This window comes from Belonocnema kinseyi, chromosome 4 (assembly GCF_010883055.1).
Source record: "Belonocnema kinseyi isolate 2016_QV_RU_SX_M_011 chromosome 4, B_treatae_v1, whole genome shotgun sequence".
Taxonomy (NCBI): Eukaryota; Metazoa; Arthropoda; class Insecta; order Hymenoptera; family Cynipidae; genus Belonocnema; species Belonocnema kinseyi.
In genome coordinates, this window is record NC_046660.1 from 45,866,473 (window position 1) to 45,892,004 (window position 25,532).

Genomic DNA, 25,532 nt, shown 5'->3' on the forward strand with positions numbered 1-25,532 from the left:
TTAAGAATAATAACACAATAATTAAAATAATAAAATAAACAGAGTTGACAAGGAGGCCAGGGAATTCCAGAGAGTCAGGGAAAGTTAGGGAATTCAAAACTGGTCAAGGAAAATAAAAAAATGTTAAGAAGAAGCTGACTCTCAGAAAATTTCCGATAAACTATTGTTGCAGCTAATTTTGTAATTTTCTTAAGAAATCAATAATTTGATTGAAGAGTCATTCTTCTTCGTTAAAAATTCGTATTTTTGTACTAGAAATTTCTCTATTCTGGTAGAAATTGCATATTTTTTGTTGTTTAAATTAAAATCCTTTTTCATCGAAATATGAACTAATATATGTCAAGGTGAAAATTCATCTTTTTGCTTAAAAATTCCATTACGTAGTCGATAGTGGAAGTGCTTTACAAATTTTTGTTTGTTTATATTTTATCATTTTAGTTCGTCTTTTTTATCTTGTTAACAACCAATCTTTTTCAATCAAAAATTTACTATCTTGGTTAGCAATTTAGCTTTATTGTTAAAAGTTCATAGCTTTGATTAAAAATTATTGTTTGATTGAAAATTATTTATTGAACTGAAGATTTAACTATTCAGTTTTTTGATAAAAATTTATCTTTTTGATAAAAATTACATTTTTTGTTAAAAATGCATCTGTTTCGTTAAAAACGTAACGATTTCATTGAAAATTTATTTTGTTTGGTAAAAAATTAAATTTTTTAGTACAAATTGAAATATCCTGCTTACGGTTGACAACTTATCTTTTTTAGATTCAAATTCATGTATTTTGTACCAAAATTTTCCTTTTTAATAAATAATTCATTTCTTGGGTTGAAAATACCACTTTCCAATTAAAAATTAATTGTTTTCGTTAAAAGTTTATTACTTTAGTAAAAATTTAATTTCCTAGACAGGAAATTTAACTTTTTGGTGTAAAATTGATGTTTTTGGTATAAAGTCGATCATATAGTTACAAATTCATTTCTTAGGTTAAGACTTGAACTATTTTATTGCTATAGTACTTTGGCTAACTTTTTTTCTTTTATTGACTGAAAAATATTTCTCGGTTAAAAATTTAACATTTTTGTTGCCAATTCCTCTTTTTTATTTAATTGAAATGCTTTTTATTAAAAATTAAAATATTTTTTTGCTAAAATATGAACTATTGCACTTGTTTATAATTCATTTCACTCTTTCTTTAAATCTTCTTTTGTTGAGAATTCCACTATTTTCTTGAAATATTGTCTTTTTTGTTTGAATTCAACTGTTTTTGGTTTAAAATTAAAATCCTTTTCATTGAAATAGCAACCCATACATTTTTCTTTCAGAATTTTTTTCAGTGGAAAACCCTTTTTTACTGGTGTAAGATTCAACTATATTATTGAAGCTTAATTTTTTCAACTGAAAGTCTAAATAATCCATGTTTTATAAATTAAATTTTTACATTCTCATCAAGAGAAGGTATTAGATTTGTGTAAAATTTGACACTCCTAGTTTTTGTCAAATGTCCACGTTTTGAGACCCCCTAAATCCGAAAAACAGGTTTTTACGAATGTGTCTGTCTGCCTATTTGTGTGCCCGTGTGTCTGTAGATTTTTAGTTTGTCAGCACGATAACTTTCGAAAGAATTGACAGATTAGATTGGCCTTTGGTATACTCTTTAAGTGTCCTAATATAAAGGTCAAGTTCGTTAGACAACGATTTTGGGTAAAAATTTAAAAAGTGAGCGTATTTTGAAAGTTTTTGAGACCACTTTTTTTAAGTTCAAAAATTGTCTGTAAAGATATTCATAGTATTCAATCAGATGAACAATTTATCTTAATGACTTTTTTTCTAAAACCAAAATTTACCAGAGTTATAGCATTTACAATATTTCAAAAAACACACGAAAATAAATATTTTAAGCCAAATAACGCATGATATGAAAAAAGTTAAGAAAAGAAAAATGTTTCTTTTTCAATGCCCTAAAAGACTGTTTAAACACCTTTTTGATTTTTTTTTAAATTGAAAATTCAAACTTTGACAGAATAAAAAAGAATGAAAAATAAAAAAATTACATTTTGCGGTTAAAATGTGCAAAATGAGTAAAAAGATGACTGAACAAAAATTGTGCATTTCAAAAAGATCTACAAATTTGTTATAGATAACTTTTTGATAGAATGTGTATTTTCTGTTTTAATCGTGAAACAGGATATTAACAATAAAAAATCAGCCCGCTGCGTGGGCACATTCTCATCACAACTTATTTTTTTACATTCTCATCAGAGAAGGTAATAGATTTGTGTAAAATTTGACCCCCCAGTTTTTGACAAATGTCCACGTTTTGAGACCCCCTGAATCCGAAAAACAGGTTTTTACAAATGTGTCTGTCTGTATATCTTTATGTCTGTCTGTGAACACGATGACTTGAAAAAAGTAATCTATTATATTGCCCTTTGGTACACTCGTTTAGTGTCCTAAACTAAAGGTAAAGTTCGTTAACCAGCCATTTTGGATTAAAATTCAAAAAGTGGACACATTTTGAATATTTTTGAGACCACTTTTTTAAAAATTATAAAATTCTCCGCACGGTTATTCATAGCATTCAAAAAATGTAATAATTTCTCCTAATGACTTTTTCGAAAGATCTAAAATTACTAAAGTTATAGCAGTTTCAAAATCCAAAAAAACAAAGTAAAATTAACAATTTAGGTCAAACAATGCTTGACACGAAAAAAAGTCTGGAAAAGAAAAAGGTTGCTTTTTGAAAGCCTTACAAGATTATGATAACAACTTTTCCAATTTGGTCAAAATGTTGAAAATTCCAAATTTGATCGTACAAAAAAATTTGAAACCACATTTTTTTAAGATGTAAACATTCTATGAACGGTTGTTCCTAAAACATCAAATCAAATAGTACCAAAAATAATAAAAAATTCCATTTTTTGGTCAAACTATGCAAGATATGAAAAAAATGGAAAAGCTCAAATCGCGTGCCCTGGAAAGAACTAAAAAATTATTATGAATCACTTTTCGATATAAGCTATGAAAAAAATAAGACAATAATCGCTCATCGAAAAAAGAGCTATAATTGTTGATAGGACACGTAGTTTTGGCTTTAGCCGTAAAAAATAAAATTCAAAATAAAAATATTAAATTTGTTTGAAAAAAAGACACAAGGTATGAACTTAAATTACCAGGCAAAAGTTGTTCGCCTAAAAAGATCTATAAATTTATTATAAATCATTTTTCGATAGGATTAGTATATTTTCTTTCAATCGTAAAACATGAGATGAAAAATGCAAAAATTAACTTTTTGGAAAAAGCACAGAAAATACGAAAGAGGATAGGCTCTAGACCCTATGAAGATGCGCAGCTGTTTTTACTTAATCGTAAAAAACAACATTAAAAATAAAAAATAATAAAAACAAGGAAATACGAATTAGTGTGATTCAATTTTCATGCATCTTATGAATTGTAATGATATACATTTATTGAAATGATACAGGTTTGAAAGCAGCTTAGAATACAATTTAAAGCAAAATAATCATAATAAATACAATTTGCTTTTTATTTTGAAAAATTTAATAAGTAATATAAAGCAGAGTTATATAAAAAATGTAATATAATTGATATAAAAGTGTTGTGTATAATGTAGAAAAGTTGGCCTGTTGGACAAAATCGAGTGCGAAGCACGAGATACGTGATGAGAATGTGTTCGTTAAAGCCAAAGAGCTTTAGCAAAAGAGAATTCAAAACCATAAAAATACAGTTGTCCATCCCTTCACCTTCAATTTTAAAAAGTCTGTGCCCGAATGCGGAAAAAATGCAAATACCAAGTGTGGAGTACGATTGCCATCAGTTGCATGCCGTAGGTGCGCTCAAACTCTCTTTTAACGAAAGAGAATTCACAATTACAAAATTACAGTGGTGGATGTTTTGAGTCTTAATTTTAAAATGTTTTCGCAAGAATGTGCGAAAATATAAAGACCGAGACCGCTATTCAACTTAACGATTGATTTTCTTATAGAAAATTTAACTACAATAAGTTTTAAAATTTATCTGCTTTGGTTGAGGATTCACGTATTCTGTTGAAAATATGTCTTTTTGGTTGAATTTAGCTATTTTTTGTTGCAAAATTTAAAAAAAAATTTCGATCGTCATATTAAATATTACATTATTCGTTGAGAATTCATCTTTGTTAGTTAAAAATTCAATTACTATGTGAAATACGTTTTTCTTTGGTTGACGACTCATTATTTTAGTCGTAAAAACCTGGGTTTCCTCATTTAAAATTTGACTCTTTTGATGACATTCTATTTGCTGGGCTGAAAATCTTACTAATTTATGTTTGGCTGCAGCAATTATCTTCTTTAGTGGAAAATTCCAGTAATTGGCTGAAAATGTATCTTTTTGGATAAAGATTAATTTCTTTTTTTTAAACTTATGTTATTTACATCTAAAATTAATTGTTTCAATTGAAAATTTAAGCTTTATATTTTTTGTCGAATTTTGTTTCATGAAATTTCATTTTCTTGTCTGAAAGTTCATCTTTTTGGTTGAAAATTTAAATATATCGTTTAAATTTCTGTTTACCTGTTTAAAAATTAATTTTAGAGTAAAAACTTAACTGTTCTTTTTTGAATTAACAAACTCGCTTTTTTGTTTCAAAAGTTATCTTATAACTTGAAATTTCATATTTATCGTAAGAAATTCATTTCTCCGTTTAAAATTTATACTGTTTTTTGTTAAATAAGTTATTTTGGTTTGAGAATTATTTTTTTAAATTAAAAATATAACTATTTCATTTATGGTTGAAAATTTATTTTTCTCAGTTGAAAATTCAATTATTAGGTTGAAATTACGTCCTATTGGTTAAAGATTCTCATCTTTAATTAAAAATAATTTTCTTTAACTGAAAATTTAACTATTTCGTTACCCATTAATTTAATTTGGTATAAAATAAATTCTTGTACGCAAAGTTCAACTATTCTATTATGGAGAAAAAGTTCAATTCATCACTTGAAAATTGAACGATTTTTTGTTGTCTTTTTGGTAAAAAATTCAACCTTGAGGAAAAATAATTGAACTATTTAGTAAAAGAATTCTATCTCAAATTCAAAATTAATTTCTTTAATTGAAAATAGTTCAAAATTTATCTTTTTGAGTTGAAAATTTATATATCTCGTTTAAAATTTTTGTGTAGACGAATTCACCTTTTTTCTAGATAATTTAATTAAATATTGATTTTTTTGCATATTATTGTTTAGCGGGATGTAAGGTTTTTGTTATACCTTAACGAAATTTGAAACCGAGAAAATCAGAGAATTTCAAAATTAGGATATTGTAGAATTTCTGATGAGGTAAATATTCAGTTACTGGCATTCAAAGATTTTTGTCACGTCAAACAAGAGAATAAATTTTCTACGACTTTACGTCGTCGTTGTTTATTGATTCTCCTACAGCCTAAGTATCACACGTTTTATGTCTTGATATCAGAGACGTGAATTTATGCATGGGATCATGGCCTGAGACAGATGGCGACGATAGAGAGAAAATGAACGAATATATATACAGAGCGGAGAGGAAAATACAGTATTTGCCTGATCGCTATGTATGAAGGCATGTGATTGGTTATCACAAAATCGTACTTACTGCCATAGTAACAACTGATGGAATGATATCCCAAATAACACATCACTGCCCAAATCAAAACTTCAGATACGAATTTCAAATTTACAATTCAATGCACCAGAGGATAACAACTCCTAAAAATACGGTGTAATTGAACGGTGAATGCGGTACATGCGGCGAATACTGTAAATGCGGTGAATAAGGTACATGCGGTGAATATGTTAGATGAGGTACATGCGGTAAATGCGACAAATGTATTGAATGCGATGAATTTGTTGAATGCAGTAAATGCGGTGAATGCGGTCTATGCAGCGAATGTGGTGAATGCGGTGAATGTGATGAATGAGTTGCATGCAGTGTATACGGCGAATATGGCAAACACAGGTGAATGTAGCAAATACGATGAATTCAGCGAGTGCGGTGAATGCGATGAGTGTGGGGAATGCGGAGAGTGTGGTGATGCGGGGAGTGCGGTGAATGAGGTACATGCAGTGAATTCGGCCAGTATGATGAATGAGGCGAAGGCGACAAATTCGGTGAATTCGGTAAATGCGGTGAGTGCGGTAAATGTGGTGAATGAGGTGAATGCGATGAATATATTGAATGAGGTAAATGCGACAAATCGGTGAATGCAGTGAATGCAGTAAATATTAACTCTTAACCGTACGTTTAAATATTTCACAAAAACCATAATTTTAAACATTTTAAACAAAATGCATACCTTTTCAACAAAGCATTTTAACTTTCAACTAACAAATAGATTAATATTGAACAAAAAAGCGTTTTTAACTAAAATTGTGAATCTTTAACCAAAAAATGACTTTTTATTCAAATTTTTAAAATTTTAAAATTTTTTAAATTTTAACAAAAGAGAATTCTTTTGAACAAAACTATTTAAATTTCGTCTTAGACTGATCGTCCCGAAAAACTGGGGAAATTGGAAAAGGGGGCGAAAAGGAAGCATTGTTAGATCTCAACAAAAAAATAAAAAGAATTTCCCAAAAAATACAATAAAATTAACTAATTTTTATCTGAACTAAAAAATTACTTTAAAGAAATTGGTGAATTCCAAAAAAAAAAAAATAACATTCAACAAAAAATATAAATTATCACCCAAAAAGATTAAATTTGACAAAAAAAGAAGAATTTTTAACTAAACACATGCATTATCTACAAAATAATTGAATTCTCAACTAATAAATATACTTTTCAACCAAAAAGGACTCTTTCTAACAAAATTGTCCACTGTTCTACAAACAAAGAATAATTTTCAAAGAAATACATTAAATTTCAACATGAAAGGTAATTGTTAACCAAATAATTTAATTATATACCAAATCAGTTAACTTTTAAGTAAAAAATTAGTTTCGCAATTTGGAGAACTTTTAACCAAATAATTTAACATCCAAGAAAAAACATTAATTTTCAAACGAAAGGTATGATTTTTTACCAACAAAGATGAATTTTCCTCAAAATAAATGCATCAGAAACGAAAGAATGGAATTTTAAACAACGAATTTTAAACAACGAAATTTAATTTTCTGCTAATAAAGATAAATTTTTCACTAGAATGTAGAGTTTTCAACAAAACAGTTGACTTCGAACAATAAAGGATATTTTTAAACATAACTGTTTAGGTTTCTACAAAAAATACGAGTCTTCGATAAAATAAATTAAACTTTAATATGAATCTTAATTGTTAGTGAAATGGTTGAATTTTTTATGAAAGTTATTGAATTTTTATTTAAAAAATAATAATTTTTACAAATTTTTTGAACTATTAACTAAATAATTAAATTTTTAAGCAGGCTACATCAATTTTTAGCTAAAAAAAACAACATTTCAAATTAAGTACAATAGTTCAATTAACTACAAAAAAAAATAATTTCCAGTCAAGACGATTAAATTTCTACTAAAAATGTGAATTTTCCATCAATTCAGCAATTTTCATCATGAAGGTTAACTTGGAAACAAGCAAGTAAATATTCCAGTCAGAATGCAAATATTCTAAAAAAAAAAACAAATTGTGAACAAGATTGTTGAATTTTAAACCAAAGAGTTAGATTTGTGAAAAATATAAATATTCAACAAACTAGATCGACTTTAAATAAATCTGTTCAATTTTTAGATAAAAAGATGAAATTTCTAGAAATAAGTTGAATGTTTTACTAAACAGCACTACTTTATACCAAATAAATCTTCTTAGTTGAAAATGCATTTTAAAAAATTAAAAATCGAACAATTTTGTAAGAAACATAGACTTTTTGGTTAAAAATCTAAATAGTCACGAAAAAATGTAACTATTGGGCTGGAAATTCGGATTTTTGCTATTGTTTAAAAATTAATATTTTGTCTAAAATTAAACTATTAAATTTTTTGTGGAAACGGTATAACTTATGAATGCGAATGCAATGATTATTTATCAAATTCTTGTATTTTGTTGAAACTTAGGTTATTAGAGTAGAAAAGAAATCTTGTTTGTTGATTGAATTTTTATTGAAACTTGAACTTTTTTGTTACAAATTCGCTTTTTTAGTTGATTTCAACGGTTTGCAAATCCTTTTTTATTTTGTTGAAAAATCATTATAAAAGCTCACAATTTAACTATTCCATTTTTGGCTAATATTTGATCTTTTTTAGTGAAAAATTCTACTATTTGCTTCGAAATTCATGAATTTTGTTAAAGAATCGTCTTTTGGTAAAAAATTAATCTTTTTGGTTGAAAATATAACTTATTGATCAAAATTACAACTATTTTATTGAAAATGCAACCATTTTGCATAAAATGCGTTTGCTTTGTTTAAAATTTAATTATTTTAGATTGAAAAATCTTCTTTTAATGTTAGAAAAGTTGTCTTCCTTGTTCGAAAATTCATCTCTTTTAGTTGAATATGAACCAAATAGTTCATTTATCTACCAGATTGATGAATCCCTATCTAAACAAGATTTATTTAGAGCCAAAAATTTGCATTTTTAATCCAAAGAAAAGAATTGTCAACGAAATAGTTACATTTTCAACAAAAAATGTGAATTTCAAACTAAACTGATGAATCATTAAAAATGATATTTCGACCAAATACATATTTCAAACCTCAAGATGATTTTTTCCCAGAAGATTAATTTCATAAAAATAAAATATTTTAATTTTATAAAGAAGTAGATGAATCTTTGATCAAAGAAAATAAATTTTTAACAAAGTAGCTACATTTCTAAAAAAAAAAATATATTTCATTGAAGTAGTTGCATTTTTAATAAAATAATATAATATTCAACCTAATTCCAGAATTTTTAACCAAACGAAATGCATTTTGAAACAAAAATATAATACTAGGCCTTTTAAACAAAGGTATTAGATTATTTTTGTTGGGTTTGATAGAATTCAGTCTCTCTGTTCTGTCAGTGCTTAGTAAAGAATAAAACTCGCAGAAAAATTCTTTTATTCACCAAAACCAAACCCATAAATTATCTTATCTATCCTTGTTCAACTTTCTGAGTTTCATTGTCATTGTGCTGAAGCTCCAGTGTCTTCAATTCAGAAGTTTCTGTAAGTTCTCTCCCCATATAAACGCGAAATTTCCATGAAAAATGGCTAACTGATCTGTATGCGTTTTGCGTGGTATTTTCGAAAACATCTTGATCCCCTAGATCTTTTTTTGCGTCGCACATCTCTCCTTATTTTATCTGGAACAAACTCCCACACACGATAAGTGTTTTCAGGCTCAGCTGCTACTGACGCTTTTCTGGTGCCTGCAGTTATTTATCGTACAAAGCGCCGGACACAAGAAGTGGAAGTCGAAGGCTCAAGGAAAGTCCTGTGTGTCCCACTCGAAACTTTTTCTTTTTACCTATTTGGACGAAGTGATACGAAAAACTTAAAAGAAGGGGATGATTATACGGAAGGTCAATCTAGCACATAGCTAAGTTAAAAGATTTACCCCAGAGTAAACCCCATAAAATATCCAACTTTTGTTTAATGGAAATGTTTCGTCATCGTTTGGTTAGAGTTTTGTTAGAGTTAGAGTGGTTAGAGTGCTAATTTCACGCTGCACAAAAAATTTGTTTTTTTTTCAAAAACTATTTTACCAATCGTTTTGATTTCGTCCGTTTGAGTTTGGAAACTCACTTTCGACGGTTGGTTTGTGAAGTTTCTCAAGTAGTATGGACTTTCTTTGGTCAGCCATGTCCTTAAGTAGAATATGATAAGTCAGATATCTTGAGCAGAGTAATTTTTAAGAAATTAAATTTTCAGAAGACATGCATGATTTAAGCCTTTTTTAATTCCTGGGAAGCGAGGCTAAAGTTTTATTTTTCAGAAGTAAAAAGGGATTGCATACGCAAATGATAAAACATTAAACATCAGTGAGCAAAAAGGGTCCAAAAATGCTTTTCGATCTACAGGACGAAACACCCCCCCCCCCTCTCAAGTTTCAATTTACAAGGAAAAAAATCGTTTATGTTTTTTTTCGAAATTCAAATATTAAGATATGCCACGTGGCACTTCAAACTCCCATTTAATTTAAATGGGCAAATTTTGAATTTTCGAAAATTTGAACTCATATTCCAGGGTTTCATTGTAACGTGCCAAACTTTTTACGGATTAAAGAGGAGTGTCTACGAAATAAAAACGTGCTAATAACTTTGATTTCTAACCCACCCTCACTCTCCTCGCAGAGCCCCAAATACGATTCAAAAATCCAAAAACTACATTTTTACGTATTATTGTTACTTTTTAGCAATTTCCGTTGTCTTTTTCAAACAAATAATTACATATGGGCATTTTAAATATTTTCCATGAATTTTTAAAGAATCTTTAATTGTTTAAGCAAATTTAGTTTTTTTGAACAATTATTTACTTCCGAAAAATGTAAAAAATAATTATTTTAAAAATGTCTGAAAATTGAGGTATAGATATCAGCTTTCTTTTCAAATTAACATCTTATGCTACATTTTGTTAAATAATTAGACAATTTTGATACATTTCTTTTCATGTTTAATAAATATCTGCTTCAGAGTAGATGAAGGACAAAGATTACCTGCGATGATTAACAATTGTCAAAAATGTAACAGTAATAAATGATACTGCTGAAAGAGGTGTGAAATTAATATCAGACTTTATGTGCTTGTTAACGAGAAATGAGGATCACAAACAGTACTTGCTACAAGTAGTAACAAATTATAGAAAACAGTTTCCGGGTATCAGAAAGAAAACGTTGTCGCCGGTCAACAAATAATATTTTGTGATCAGTGTTTTAATTAGACTGCATACCAAATGGATTTAGATTATAGTCCATTATAGCATTTGAAAGTCTTTTATGAATATAAGAATGACATATTAGCAGACAAAAAAATGTATATTGAAATATATTCACGAAAAAAATGCTATATATTATATTTCATATTATTAATACCGACATTTTAATAGAAAACTGCTTAAAACAATAAAATTTGTTTAAACAATTACATGACGTTTCTGACAAAATTAACTGCTCCACGAAATCATTGAATATTATGATTAGTTCTGAAAATACGATTCTACAACTATTTTGTAAAAATAATTGTGTAAATCAAATATATTTGTTTAAATAATTAAAAAATGGTATATTTATACTTTCAATAGACTCTGCAGTCAGAATAATAAATGTTTGTATTCTATTTTATTTCATTTTTCTAATTATCGAGAAATAACTGCTTGAGAAAATGAAAATTGTTTAAACAAATAGAATTTTGTTAAATATTAAAAGATATGCAACAAAATTATGTAATTATTCAACAAAACCCAGCACAAGATACTAATTTGAAAAGAAAGTTGATATCTCTGACTCAATTTTCAAAAATTTTGAAAATGGACAATTTAATAATTGTTTAAATAATTTCATAACGTTTTTAGAAAAATGTAATGCTCCAAAGAATAACAAACAATTATATTTCAATAATAAAATATGATTATTTTTTACACTTTTTGGGAATAAATAATTGTTTTAATAATTTACATTTCTTCAAACAATTGAAACTGGTTTAAAAAAACAGTAGAAATATTAAAATTGTCCATTAGTTAACGTTTAAAATTTTATAAACTTATCAAAATTTCTGAAATTTATCAAATGATAAAAATTTCTTAAATGTTTCACACTTGTGAACTAAAAATTAACAAAAAGATTTAAAATATTTTAAAATTTAGAAGCTAAAAATTTTGAAAACTTTAGAAGTTTTGAAAAAGTAAACAATTTTGATCATTTTAGAAAATTCAATATTTTTAGAAATGTGGAACTTTTTCGAAATTTCACAAATTTTGACAGTTAAACATTTCTTTAACATTTTAAACATGTTTTACCATATTATAAATATTTTAACAGTTGAGAAATTTTGATAATTTATCTAATTTGAATCATTTAAATTTTTTGAATATTATTGAAATTTAAGAAGTTTGGAATATTTTCTATATTTGGAAAATAAGAGACGTTTTTTTTTTAAATCAGAAATTTAGACAATTTTATATATTTTGAAATTTCAAGATGTGTTTATTATTTTAGAAACTTTGACAATTTTCTAAATTTGGAACATTTTCGAAATTTCTGGAATTTAAAAAATTTCGGTAATTCAAGAAATTTGAATATTTTTCAGAAATTTAAACATTTTCGAACATTTGAAATATTGTAAAAATGTTGTTAATTTTATAAGTTTGGAAATTTAAGAAATTTTGATCATTTACAATTTTTTAAACATTGTAGAAATTATAACAATCAAGAACACCGATCGTATAAAGATTATTAATAATAATAATAACCATAATTAAGAAAAAGATAAATATAATCGGTGGGCTTAATTTTAACAATTTGAATAATTTTATAAAACTTAGAACAGTACTTGATAAAATTGAGGAATATTAAAAATGTTGATAAGTTAAAAAATTTTGCACATTGTAGACATTTCGAAAATTCTAGGAGTTTTAAAAAAATCTAGAAAAATTGAAAATTTTCTAAAATTCAGATATTTAAAAAATTTTTTTAATTATAGAAATTCAGAAAATTTTAGAAATTTTGTAAATATACGGAAATTTGGATAATCCAAAAATATTGCAAATTGTTTGAAATTTTCGGAATTATAGTTTTCGCGGGGTGGCGGTTAAGTAACGCAAAATGTGGGCTCACAGATATGTTTTATCATGGCTGACCAAACGAGGTCACTACTACTTGGGAAGGCGCCGATCGCGAGTATGGTGCTAATGACTTTTTTATTCGATGAACTCACACGATTTGGACGTCTAAACATCGAAAGTGAGTTTCCAAAAGGCATTAAACGATATCCAAACGATTGATAAAATAATTTTTTTAAAAATTGAAATTTTTTGTGCAGCGTAAAGTTATCAATCCAATTTGAAAAGCTCAATATCTTTTTAAGTTTTTAGGTCCAAATGACAAAATTTGTTTTTCGAGCAGGCCAAACAAGGACCAGACGATTCCACTAAAAAGGTGAAATTTTCCAAAAGTACAGAATTGATGACGTCATAAAAAGAAATTGAATTGGTACCATTTCTGAATAAAAGCATTTAAAATTAGATAATTTGTAATTTAAAATACAGAACTTTCAAACTGAAATTTTGAAATTTGAACAATTTTTCTACGAAGAAGTTCAAATTGTCTCATTTGTAATTTAAAGTGTTTTAAATTAAATAATTTTATTTTGAATCCAAGAATCTCGAAATTAAATGATTTTAGATAAAAAAATTTCAAAGAAAAAAATTTTAAAACGTTAATAATTGAATATTTTCCGATTAGAATTTTTTAAAATAGGTCATTTAAAATTCAGAGGAACGAAATGCGTATTATTTATATTTGAAATTATTCAAAATTAAATAATTTGAAGGTAAAAACTTTTGAATTTCAATAATTTTAAATTTGAAGCGGTTTAAATTTAACAATTTGAAATTTTAATTTAAACTAAATATTTTAAAGTTAAAGCTTCTGAAATTCCAGAGATATAAATTTTCTTCAAATTTAAAACATTATAATTTCACGTGAAAATTGGAGAGGAAAATTATTCTGAAATCGAAAAATAAAAAAAAAATAAAAACTTTATCAGAAAATTTAACTTTTTATCTGAAAATTCATGTATTTTGTCAAACATTCTTATTTTGGTAGAAAATTGAGCCTCCTGCTTCAAAAAAATCCATCCTCTCGGACAAAAGCTATTTCTATTTTGTAGAAAATTATTTGTTTTAAGTACAAATTTAACTGATCCATTTTTCATTGTAAATGGATCTGTTACAGTTAAAAATTTAATGACTTTGTTGAAAATTCCTTTCTTTGATTGGAGAAGCATCAATTCACTTTAAAAATTCAATTCTTTGGTTACAAGTTTAAATATTTGTTGAGAATTCGTTTTGTTGTGGTAAAAAATAATTTTTTTAATTCGAACTGCAAATATTCCATTTTTCTTAGAAAATTTTTAGTTAAAGTTTAACTTTTTACGTAAAAATTGATCAGTTTTAGCTAATAATTCAAATAGTTCATTGAAAATTTAACTACTTCGTTAAATCTTTCATTAAATAGTTAAAGATTTGACTATTTTTTGATCAAAATTTTTGCTGTAATATTAATAGTTTTTATTCGAAATAAATCTTTTCTAGTTAAAAATTCATCTCTTTTGTAGAAAATTTATCTTTCTGGTTAAAAATTCATCCTTTTTTGTTAAAAGCGCAACTGCTTGGTTCAAAATTAATGTGTTTTAGTTGCGAATTCAAGAGTTTTGTTAAAAAAAATTTCTTTTTCGGTTGAATTCATATTATTTTTATTTCAAATTAGAATCTTTTTTACTTTAAATAAGAACGATTACCTTTTGCTTATAAAATTAATTTTGTGTGTTGAAAAGACATCTTTTCAGTTGAAAATTCAACTATTAGATTAAACATTTGTTTTTTGAAAATTCAACTATTTGGTTTAAAAATTTATCTTTCTTGATTGGAAATTCATCTACTTGGTTAAAAATTTAACTATTTTGTAAAAAAAAATAAATGTTTTTGTTTGATGCAATTTTTAAAAAAATTCATATTTCTAGGTTGAAATTTCAACCACTTTGACTAAATTAACTTTTTTCTTTAGAAGGTCCACTATTTTATTTAAAGAGTAGTCTAATTTGCTTAAAAGTTCAACTAGTTGGTTGCTAATGTAATTTTATATTTAAACATTGTTTTTTATTAATCATGAGAATATTAGGTTCAAAATAAATAACAACTGGTAACGAAGTTTATAAATAGTCTCTTATATAAAAGCTCAATCCAGTATCAGTGGGATGAAGAACAGAAGTTTGACAAATTTAAAATTCTCTTCAAGTATAAAAAGAATCATCAATCAGGCAAAGTACCCTTTCGATTTAGATGTCTCCGAGGAGCTGATCTGCTTGAAACAGATCTGTCAAGATTTGGACAAAAGAACTGAACACGTAAGTTCTAAATGAAAGACTCTAGTACTTCATATTTTCTACTATGTTTGGCGATAGAATTTTTTATTCGATACAAAAAAAAAGAAATTTGGCTTGTATCAATACATCATTGGCCCTGTATTTATGATAAATTAGCCCCTTTTTGCTTACGCGAATGAAGAAAGAAAATTTTAATGTCTCGTTCTTAGGGGTAACCATAAACTACTTCATCACAAATGTAATTTATAATGAAGAGATCTTATTTTTTAACTAAAAAGTATAATTATTTAACCAAAAATAAAATAGTCTCACTTTCTGTTTCAAAAATTAAGTTTTAACCAAATTTTCTACCAAGTAGTTAATATTTTGAAATAATGGTTTAATTTTTTAACCTCTCATTTAATTTTTTGCCAATATCGTCAAATTTTCAACAAAAAATTAAATTTACAACAAAATAGTGGAATTGTCAAAAAGGAAAGAACAATTTTCAATTAATTAAATTTTTCACTCTGAAGATAATTTCCAACCAAAATGATTAATTTTAAACAATTCAAAAAAACATATAAATTTTGAAGTTTAAATTACTAAAAAAAGCTAAATATTCAAGTAAAAAATGCAGTGCCTAAATTTTCGGTTAAAGAAAAAGGTTTATTTGGAACCAAAAAAGAAAGGAATTTTCAAAGATATAGTTTCAAATTCCTACCAAATAGATAAATCTTGAACCAAAAATATAATTTTTTAATAAAATTGTACAACTTTCAACCAAGTTGTTAAATTTTTTACCAAAATAGATTCATTTTTAACAAATTATTTGTATTTTTTAAAAAATAATTAAATTATCAATCAAAATGTTGAATTTTTAACCAAAACAAAAATTCTTAACGTTCCTTCCACTTGAACGCCCCCTCCCCTAATATGTTAACAATCCTATTTTTAATTATCTATTATATATATATATATATATCATTCATGTTGATTTATAAAAAGAGGGTATATTTGTTGAAAAATGTGGTAAACAGATGAAGCAAAATATTCACTTTTCTAAATAAAGCATGATTTTATTCACCAGGAAAAAATTGATCAAAGTTGGAAAATTAAATCGGGAGGTAGATTTTTTTCCCAGAAGCAACAATAAACACAAGCTTATTTTTTTTGATCAGATTCATATTTAAATTATACACTTTTGCTGATTAAAAATTATTTTTAACAAAACTTTATTTATATTTGTGTAGTGGCAGTTTATTATTTTTGAGGAAAGTCGTAGGTTATTCATGCACGACCTATTATTTCTAAAACAAGAAATGATTTGGAAATTTTTGAATTTTAGGCTAAATGAAAAATTTCAATTTTTATATATTCGGGAAAAAATCTCTGTGGCTCTAAAAATTAATTTTCTTCTTTTGAAAAGTCTTTCCTTAGATGCACTTAGTTCCGAATTCCACTTGTAGATGATTGTCAACTTCCTAGGAACATCTAAAACAAAAATAACGATTACCAAAAATTTAAAAATCTTAAACAAAACAAAAATGATGAAACTTTTACCAGTTGAAATGAATTTTCGAACCAGAAGAACGTATTCTCTTACAAAAGTAGAATTTTTTAGCATAAAATATCCTTGGTCAAAAGAAGAAAATTCAACCAAATCGTCAATTTTTAACCAAAACAGTAATAGTAGACTTATCAACTAAAAAAATTATAGTAGACATTTTTACTTAAATTAATTAAAATTCAATTGAAAAAAGTTAGAATTTTCAAACGCCGAGATGAAATTTCTACCAAATTAGATGCATTTTCAAATGAAATGATGAAAAAATGAAGAAATCAACCAATTGTTCAACAAAATATCTGTATTTTTAAATAAACTGATATCCATTAATTTAAAAGTGAATTTTCAAACAAAGAATTCAACTTTCAATTAAATATAGCTGAAATATTAACAAAGAAACAAACAAAAAAGACTTTTCCAAAAAGAAGATTCATTTTCTACTAAAGCAAATGAATTTTCAAGAAAATTAAAAAAAAATTAAATAGAAACAGAAAAATTCTTAATAAAGAATATAATAGTAGACTTTTGAAACAAACAGAATTAATTTTTAACTAAAAATGGTTAAATTTCTGTACAACAAAAATAAAGTTTTTACAAAAATTAGATAAATTTACAACTAAAATTATGAGACCTTATGTGGAATAGTTGCATTTTCAGATAATAGCTGAATTTGAACAAAAGTATAATTATCAACAAAATGGTTGGACTTACAAATAAAAAAAAGAAAGCATAAGCCAAACATGGAATACTTAAGCTTTAACCAAAAAATTTATTTTCAACCAAAAATCTTATAGTTGGTATTTTTAACATCAAAGTTCTTAATTTTAAGTAAAAAACAGTAGAACTAAAAAAAAGTTTTCAGTCAAATAGTTGAATTATCCACCCATACAGAATAATTTTCAACTAAAAAATTTAATTTTTAAGGAAAAATTTAATAAAAAACATTCCTAAGAAAAAAAAATGAATTTTCAACCCAAAAACACTACTTTTTAGAAAAATAGTTAATATTTCACAAAAAAATTTAATTTTTGAGTAGAAAACAGTGCGTTTCAACTACAGAAGAACAATTCTCAACCAAGAAGTTGGATTTGCATCTAGAAAGGATACGTTTTTAACAAAAAATGGAAAAAGCGATTTTTTCTACACAGTAATTGAATCCTCAACATGCAAATATAAATTTTCAACAAATAACGTAATTTTTGACTAGTAGTTAATTATTTACACATAAGAAATTAATTTTTCTAATCTTGAACTGCCAACAAAATAATTAATTTCCAGCCAAATAAACAATTTTTCACAATTCCCAATTCACAATTTTTCAACAATTTTTCATAAATCTCTTTGGCTCTGGAATATTTTTTACCCTTGATTGAACATTAAAAAAATTTCCTGTCTTGATGTTCTTCAAAATCATATAAATAGAAACATACGCTTACAAATGCTAATAATTAAATTGTTATAAGCACAAAAAAATGTAAACAATAGAGCTGAAAAGTCTCAAATTTTGATGATACCATCACAGGATTGAATTAATTGCAAAACAAACTTTGAAATAATTAACTACGCAGTTTTAACATTTTTCAAATAGGAAAATGTTTGCTTGGTAACATTTTTTTATTTTTGCTTAGTTCATTATTTTAAATTTTTGTTTCACATTTAATTCACTACCGTAATGGTATCGTCGAAGTTTAGGAGTTCTCAGTTTTATTATTCACAATTTATTTTTATTTTTATATGATCATACATTTTTTAATAAGAGGTATTTTTACACATATGTATTCATTTATATAATTGTAAGTAGCACCGAAAACGGGAGCTTTTTCCATATTTTTTATAACCTATTAAGTTATTTTTTCAAGAAGAATTTCCTGTGTATTATTTGTGAAAATTACGTACAATCGCGAGTTTTTTCGAATGTAAAAATGTTTAAATATATTCTGTCTTGAAATTAAAAAATCATTCATTTTCAATAACTAATTTATTTTAATTTCTTTGTACATTTTTTCAATAGAATTTTGTCTTAATTATTTGAAAGGATCACGCACAATCGGAAGTTTTTCAAAAATTGATTGGCCAATTAGCCCTGGCAAATAAAACAACGATCGACTGGAACAATGTTTCCATGCTGAAGAAAATGAAGACGCGCATATATGCGCAGATTTTTTTAAATGAAGAGAGAAATATGGTCACTAAAAAAACCTTTCAAATCATATTAAAATTTTAGATTTTTTATTTTGCAGAAATATCTCCTAAACTTCGGTTTTTCTTCATTGGCGTGAAGCACCGGGAGTTTAATAATGCTTTCTTCAGATTTACTTAGTTCAAGTATTCGTCAAAACTTAACGATTTTTCTCTAAAAAAAGCGCTGTACATTTGTTTAAATGTCCAGTTTCGAAATATGCGTAATTTGCTTATCAATTAAAAAATAAAAAAATCTGTATGAAAGTATGTGATATTAGGGGAGAGTGAGGCAAAGCCAACACTTTTTCTTTAAAAGTCTTTTTTTAATTAAAAAGAAATTTTGTCTGGTAATGTATTATGTACGATTGGATCGAGAATTTATTTGGCTACAAAATGTCGCTGATAATTTTAAACCACGATGCTTTGCTTAGCATTTAATAGAAAAAGGTAAATTCGTGGAATATCTGCTAAGTGAAAAATCGTGGGACTAAGTCGACACTCCCTTGAGGCTTAGTCGGCAATTAATTATCATGTTCGAAGAAAGAAAAGGACATATTTAAAATTTTTTTCATTATTGTAGCCAACTTAATTCTAGATCCAATCATACCTCATACGTAACCCAACAAATTTTTTTACATTCTTATCCTACAATGAAGTAGTATTACTTTGATGTAAAATTTGATTACGTCGGTTTTCATCAAATCTTTACTCCTGAGATCCTATGATTCAGAAAAAAGATTTTTACAAATTTTTTCTATCTGTATGTATGTATATCTGTCTGTAGCCTGTAGACACGATGAGGTACTCGGTGTCGACTTAGCCCCATGCGTTCATTTTTTATATTGGTGTCCTAAAAATATTGAAAATCATCGGAAAATCCAAATTTAACAATACTTTTATTTTCGGGAACTTTTGTTACGTAAAATGAATATACCTTGATTATAGTGGAGGATGCTATACAAAAGAAAAACATCAATTTTCCACAAGCAGCGGAAAAGATAGTTTATAATTTTCTTTAAAAAGGCATGCGTCGACTTAGCCCCACTATATCATACTACAATATAATTTCAAAACGAAATTGATAAACTGGCATTATCGTGATCAAATAGCAAAAATTGAAGAACATTATTTCTTTTTAAAATCTGAAAGTACGTCGATTTTGAATTTTCTCTTGATGCGATATTTATGTATTAATAGAGAAAAAGTTTCTTATTCTGCATCGCAAATTCAAGTTTTTACAGGATTAGCTCATGCTCGTGGGAAACGTTGGAGGAATATACAAAACAAGAAAGTTTGAACTTTCCATTACTTCCGGGACGAAGTTTTCGTAAAAGGGTTTTTGCTATCTTGCCCAGCTAAAATAACCTGACCTACACCACGAAGCACTTTCCTCGATTATGAAAAGAGAGGCTGAATAAAGATTGAGGGAGATAGAAAAATCGAAAGAGTGAAGAAAAATAGAGGAGGCTGGAAAGAGGAAGTGAAAAGCTCTGGCTGAGTTTGAGAGGAAAACATGTTCCGGATTTGAAATTTATTTCTAAACAACGATATACTACGATGCCAATAAAAAAACAGTCTAAATAAGCTCTCTTAATTTAAAATTGTTGAATTTGAAAGACTAATTGTAAAATCGTTTGTTTAAATTATTAAAATTCTGATACTAAAACATTTATGAGCCTCCAAATTTATTTGAAAACCTTAATATTTGCGTCCTTTTATCATTTCAGGTTATTTAAGGTAATTGTTTTAACAATGTTTTTTGCAACTGAATTTTTTCTTACCTTCGCTTCCTACCAATTTATCAAAAATGATTGTATTTTAATAAATGACGGCTTATTTTTTCTGAGAAAACATTCTCTACAATTCTACTGTTTCTAAAATTGAAAGTAAATTTGTCTATGGCTCAAATCCTTGGAGCAATTATTTTGGTAACAAAAAAATTTTTTAAACAGATAATTAAAGATTATTTATTTTAAAAATTGGAAACAGCAGAGTTTCAGATAATGTTTTCCTGAAAAGAAGAAGTCGTCATTTATTAAAATACAATCATTTTTCAAAAATTGGTAAGAAACGACGGCCAGAAAAAATATTTTTTATTTTAAATAACATCAGTTTTTATATTTTGATTCTGAAAATCATCAAAAAACTATTTTTTTTCAAATATCTGACTTTTGGCACATCAGCTACCTTAAATTCGACAATTTTAAATTCGTAGCATTTTAAATTAAATAACCTATTTTAAAAATTGAAAAATTCAAACTTCTATAGTTCGAATTAAAATTTTCACGATTGTCTAATTTAAAAATATAAATTTTTCCATATTTAAACGATTATAAATTTCAAATTCAATTTAATTTTAATTTAAGTTGAAATATTTATTTAATAATATTTTTGAAATTTTCAAGTATTTGTCATTTGAGACTGTCTAATTTAAAAACTTTCCATTTTCTAGACTATTGAAACTTTTTAGTTAGCAATTGCGCAATTTAGAATGTTTAATTTTGATTTTTAACAATTAAGAACAGTTTTAAAAGCCGAAAAATGAACAGGAAGTTTCTATAACAAAAATCTTAACCATTCTAGTTTTTGAATTAAATTCGATCGAGTTTTGTTAAGAATTCAACAATTTGGCTACAAATTGATGTATTTTGTCGTAAAATCGGCTTTTACGTCAAAATAGAACCTTCCTGATTAAAAATTCAACGACTTACTTGAAAGTTCGAAAAAATGTCGAAATCTGTGAAGCGCTCAAAACTTATCAAGAACCTACGATACTTCGGTTTAAGGCTTTAAAATGTACTCTGAAAACCTTCTGGATCCTTTAAGTTGTTTTGCAGTTGCTGCACTCGTGCAGTGATTTGGTCGTGGCCCTGATCGGGCCCCGATCTGGACCTTTATTGGCATGACTGAATACGTCTTGAAACACACGACTCTGACAGATGGTTCTGGCTACCTTAGTACCGGTTGGGGCTGAAGCGGGGCTTAACCTAGCGAAATCGGGCCCCTATCGGGATGTGGGTTGCATTCCCTATCTGGGCCTAATAGAGATGTTTCTGTGCGGGACGGGGGTGGGTAATTTCCTTATTTTTTTTAAACACAGTAACTGTTTAAAAGTGAGAGTGAAATAGTTTGGCAACGACGTGAATAATAAATCAATTTTTCTTAACAATAATAAACGTGGCCTCGGAAAGAGGAAAGTATTGTGAAATCGCTGAAAATAATTGATAATTATTTTACAATTTTATTAAAAATTATTCATTGAATTATTTACATGTCTAGTCTTGAAATAAATTATCATGATTTTAAAATTCATATTCAATTATAGAATTGTCGTTGAACATATTTGTTGTGATTTAACGAAGAAAAACTATGGAAATAGCACATAAAGAAAAATCCTATAAATAAGAGGAATAACTCAAAAAATAATTTTAAAGAAAATTATATAATTGTTATCGATTATTATCAGCGAGTTGATAACGGTATTCTTTCATCACTTGAACACTTTCTATTTTCCGAGACCACATTTATTATCCTTAGAAAAAAATTACTTTTTATTCAAATTTCCGTGATACTTTTGCATTCACCAATCATTTGAACTTGTCAGTAAACAATGAGAAAGAAAAGAAAGTCACAAAAGGCATTTTTTATTTAGTTCTAAAATTCCCGCCAAGACAGATGCAACTCTTATTTACAGTTATTTATTGTAATATATTTCTTATTTCTTTATTAGTGATTCTTATTAGTGAGCAAAAGATTCTTATTCATATTTATTAACTTCCCAATAATCCATAAAAATAACTGCCCCTAGCTAAATATTATCATTTATTTAAGTTAAATCCCGATTTAATCCTTCTAGAATTGCTTCTCTTTTCTCATAAACTCGGCCCTTCTGGCGATTGGTTTCGATCATTTAATCCTTTCTAGATTTGCTGACCATTGCAGGATTTCTCGCTAATGGCCAAGAAATTACTGGATATTCTTAGGTCGATTTGAGTCGTTAAAAATTTTTTATGTAAGTACTTGATCGGCTAAACCGAGGCGTTTATTATTCCTACAATCTGGTATGCATATCTGCAACCTAAATCCATCCCATGTGATTTTTTACAAAACCTCATAATCCCCCTTTGCAAAAAATTTTATAGGAAAATCAGTATAGGTCTATAATGAATTTTCTAATTTTTTGCGATTCGAGAAAAAACATTACAGAAAATCTTTACAAGAAAATCAGTATAGAAATGAGGAATGCTAAAATATTAAAAGAGTTGACGGGTGAAATCGAGAAACTATTAACGAAAGATTTATTTATTTATTTATTTATTTATTTATTTATTTATTTATTTATTTATTTATTTATTTATTTATTTATTCATTCATTTATTTATTTATTTATTTATTTATTTATTTATTTAACTCCAAAGGATTTCGAAGAATTTCAAGGGAGTTTCCCTAACTTTTTCGGGGTTTTACAAATATTTTAATGAACTTAAAAATATTTTATTAATTTTTCAGCCATTTTGAAACATTTCGAAGGATTGCAAAGAATTGCATGGGATTTATAAATATTTCAAGATATTTCTAGTAAAGTTTAAATAATAAAGAAATTTTTTAAAATTTTTTCACAGAAAATATAGTAACTCATATATTTTTAGATGGAAGATGTAAATGTATCTTTTTTACCTGAAAGTTCATGTATTCTTTTTTTTTTAATTATATTTTTTGCTACAAAATTATTCTATTTGTTGATGATTCATGTTTTTGTTCCGAAATTCAACTCTTCAGTTCATAATCGTTTTTTGTTGGGTGAAAAAAATAATATTTTTTGTATAAAAATCAACTGTTTTGTCAACAATTCTTTTTTTATAGTTATAATATAATCCTTTTATCCGAAAATGTAATTATTACAATTTTGGTTAAGAAGTTATTTTTAACGGTGGACAATTTACGTATTTTATTTGAAATTCGTGATTTTTGGTAAAAAGGAAATTACATTAATTGCACATTTTTTTAAATTGAAATTTTAGCTGTAAATTGACCTATTTTTTCGATTGAAATTTTATTTTATTTTAGTTGAAAATGTAACTATTTAATTTAAAATTTAAGTATTTTATTAGTAATTCCTCATTTTGTGTAAAAACTTAATCACATTGGTTAAAAATTTATTTTTGAACTGTAAATTAACCTATTTTTAAAATTTTTAAATTGTTCTTTTTTATTTGAAAATATAACTATTTGGTTTAAAATTCACGGATTTTACTTTAAATTCGTCATTTTTTATGAAAACTTAATCACATTGTTTAAAAATGTATGCTTTTGATTGAAAATGTATTTTTTAAACTGAAATTTGACCTATTCTTTTTTAATTAAAAATTGTTTTTTTTTAGTTAAAAATATAACTATTTGGTTGGAAATGCATGAATTTTGTTAAAAATGAGACTTTTTCTTTAAAAGTCTTTTTTTAATTAAAAAGAAATTTTGTCTGGCAATGTATTATGTACGATTGGATCGAGAATTTATTTGGCTACAAAATGTCGCTGATAATTTTAAACCACGATGCTTTGCTTAGCATTTAATAGAAAAAAGTAAATTCGTGGAATATCTGCTAAGTGAAAAATCGTGGGACTAAGTCGACACTCCCTTGAGGCTTAGTCGGCAATTAATTATCATGTTCGAAGAAAGAAAAGGACATATTTAAAATTTTTATTTTTATTTATTTTTATTTTATTTTTTTATTTTATTTTAATTTTTAATTTCTTTCTTGGGTGACATTTCTTTGATTCAAAGTTTAATTTTTTGGTTGAAGATTATTTTTCTTTCGTTAAAAACTAGTTTTCTAAATGAAAATTTAACTTTTCTATTCTTCACTGAGAATTCTTCTTTTTTCTTTTTTAAAACTTATCTCATTTTGAAAAAGAGAAATGAAATTATAAAATATATATTTATGAGTAGGTTCATGTTAAACCCGGCTTATTGCACACTCAAATAAATTTAAATATTTAATTCTAAGCAATTTTATAATTATTTTTAAATTTTCTGTTCTAGAAAATTGCTACATGCAACAATAAAGGCAAATAGAACAGGTCACTTCATGTGGATCGGCAGTGATTCCTGGGGAGCAAAAGTGCATCCAGTGAAGGAGCAGGAATTTGCAGCAGAGGGTGCCATTACAATCCTGCCTTTTAAAAATTCTCTTGAAGGTAGGAAATTCTTCTTTCAACTCAGGTTTTCATTTTCAAAAATTTATGGCTAAAGAAATTTATTGCCGTAGGAGAGAAGGGAATTGAGAACAGAGAAGTGAAAAGCTGAAATAAAAAAAGTTCCTTTGAAAAACGATTGAAAAAATGCTTAAAAAATTATTGCATTCGTTAAGCAGGGTTTATAGTAACCGAAAAACTTGAAAAATAACCAGGTATCAAAATAAAAACGGGAAGTAACTGTGAATGCAAATTTTCACCGAGAATCGCATTTGAAATTTTGGAAAATGTGCCATATGAAAGATTTTAAAAGAATACAAAAATCTTCTCAAGATTTCTGTATAATATTCAAATGATAATTTATTTTGAAAAATGGATTTTTGAAGGATTAAAAAAAATATATCTTTTTATTTAAAAAATTCTATTCGTTATTCAATCATTTAAAAAGATGTTTAGACAGTTTTTGAATTTACATGAAATTTTTTTTTAATTTAAAGAGAAATTGGAATAATTTTAAAAGAATTTCAAAAGATTCAGGAGTTTTGAAAAAATGTGAAAAAATAATTTTTAATTTGAAAATTATTAAA

General features: G+C 26.3%; 1 protein-coding gene across 1 annotated transcript in view; it reads left to right on the top strand.

Moving 5' to 3' along the window:
* The window catches only part of LOC117171849 (metabotropic glutamate receptor 8-like), a 697,914-nt gene extending 672,858 nt beyond the window's left edge, over positions 1-25,056 (top strand). Inside the window, exon 7 of the mRNA XM_033359484.1 lies at positions 24,794-25,056. Coding sequence (XP_033215375.1) covers positions 24,794-25,001 — 208 coding nt within the window. The 3' untranslated portion in view covers positions 25,002-25,056. The remainder of the gene's footprint in view (positions 1-24,793) is intronic.
* The last annotated feature ends 476 nt before the right edge of the window (positions 25,057-25,532 follow it).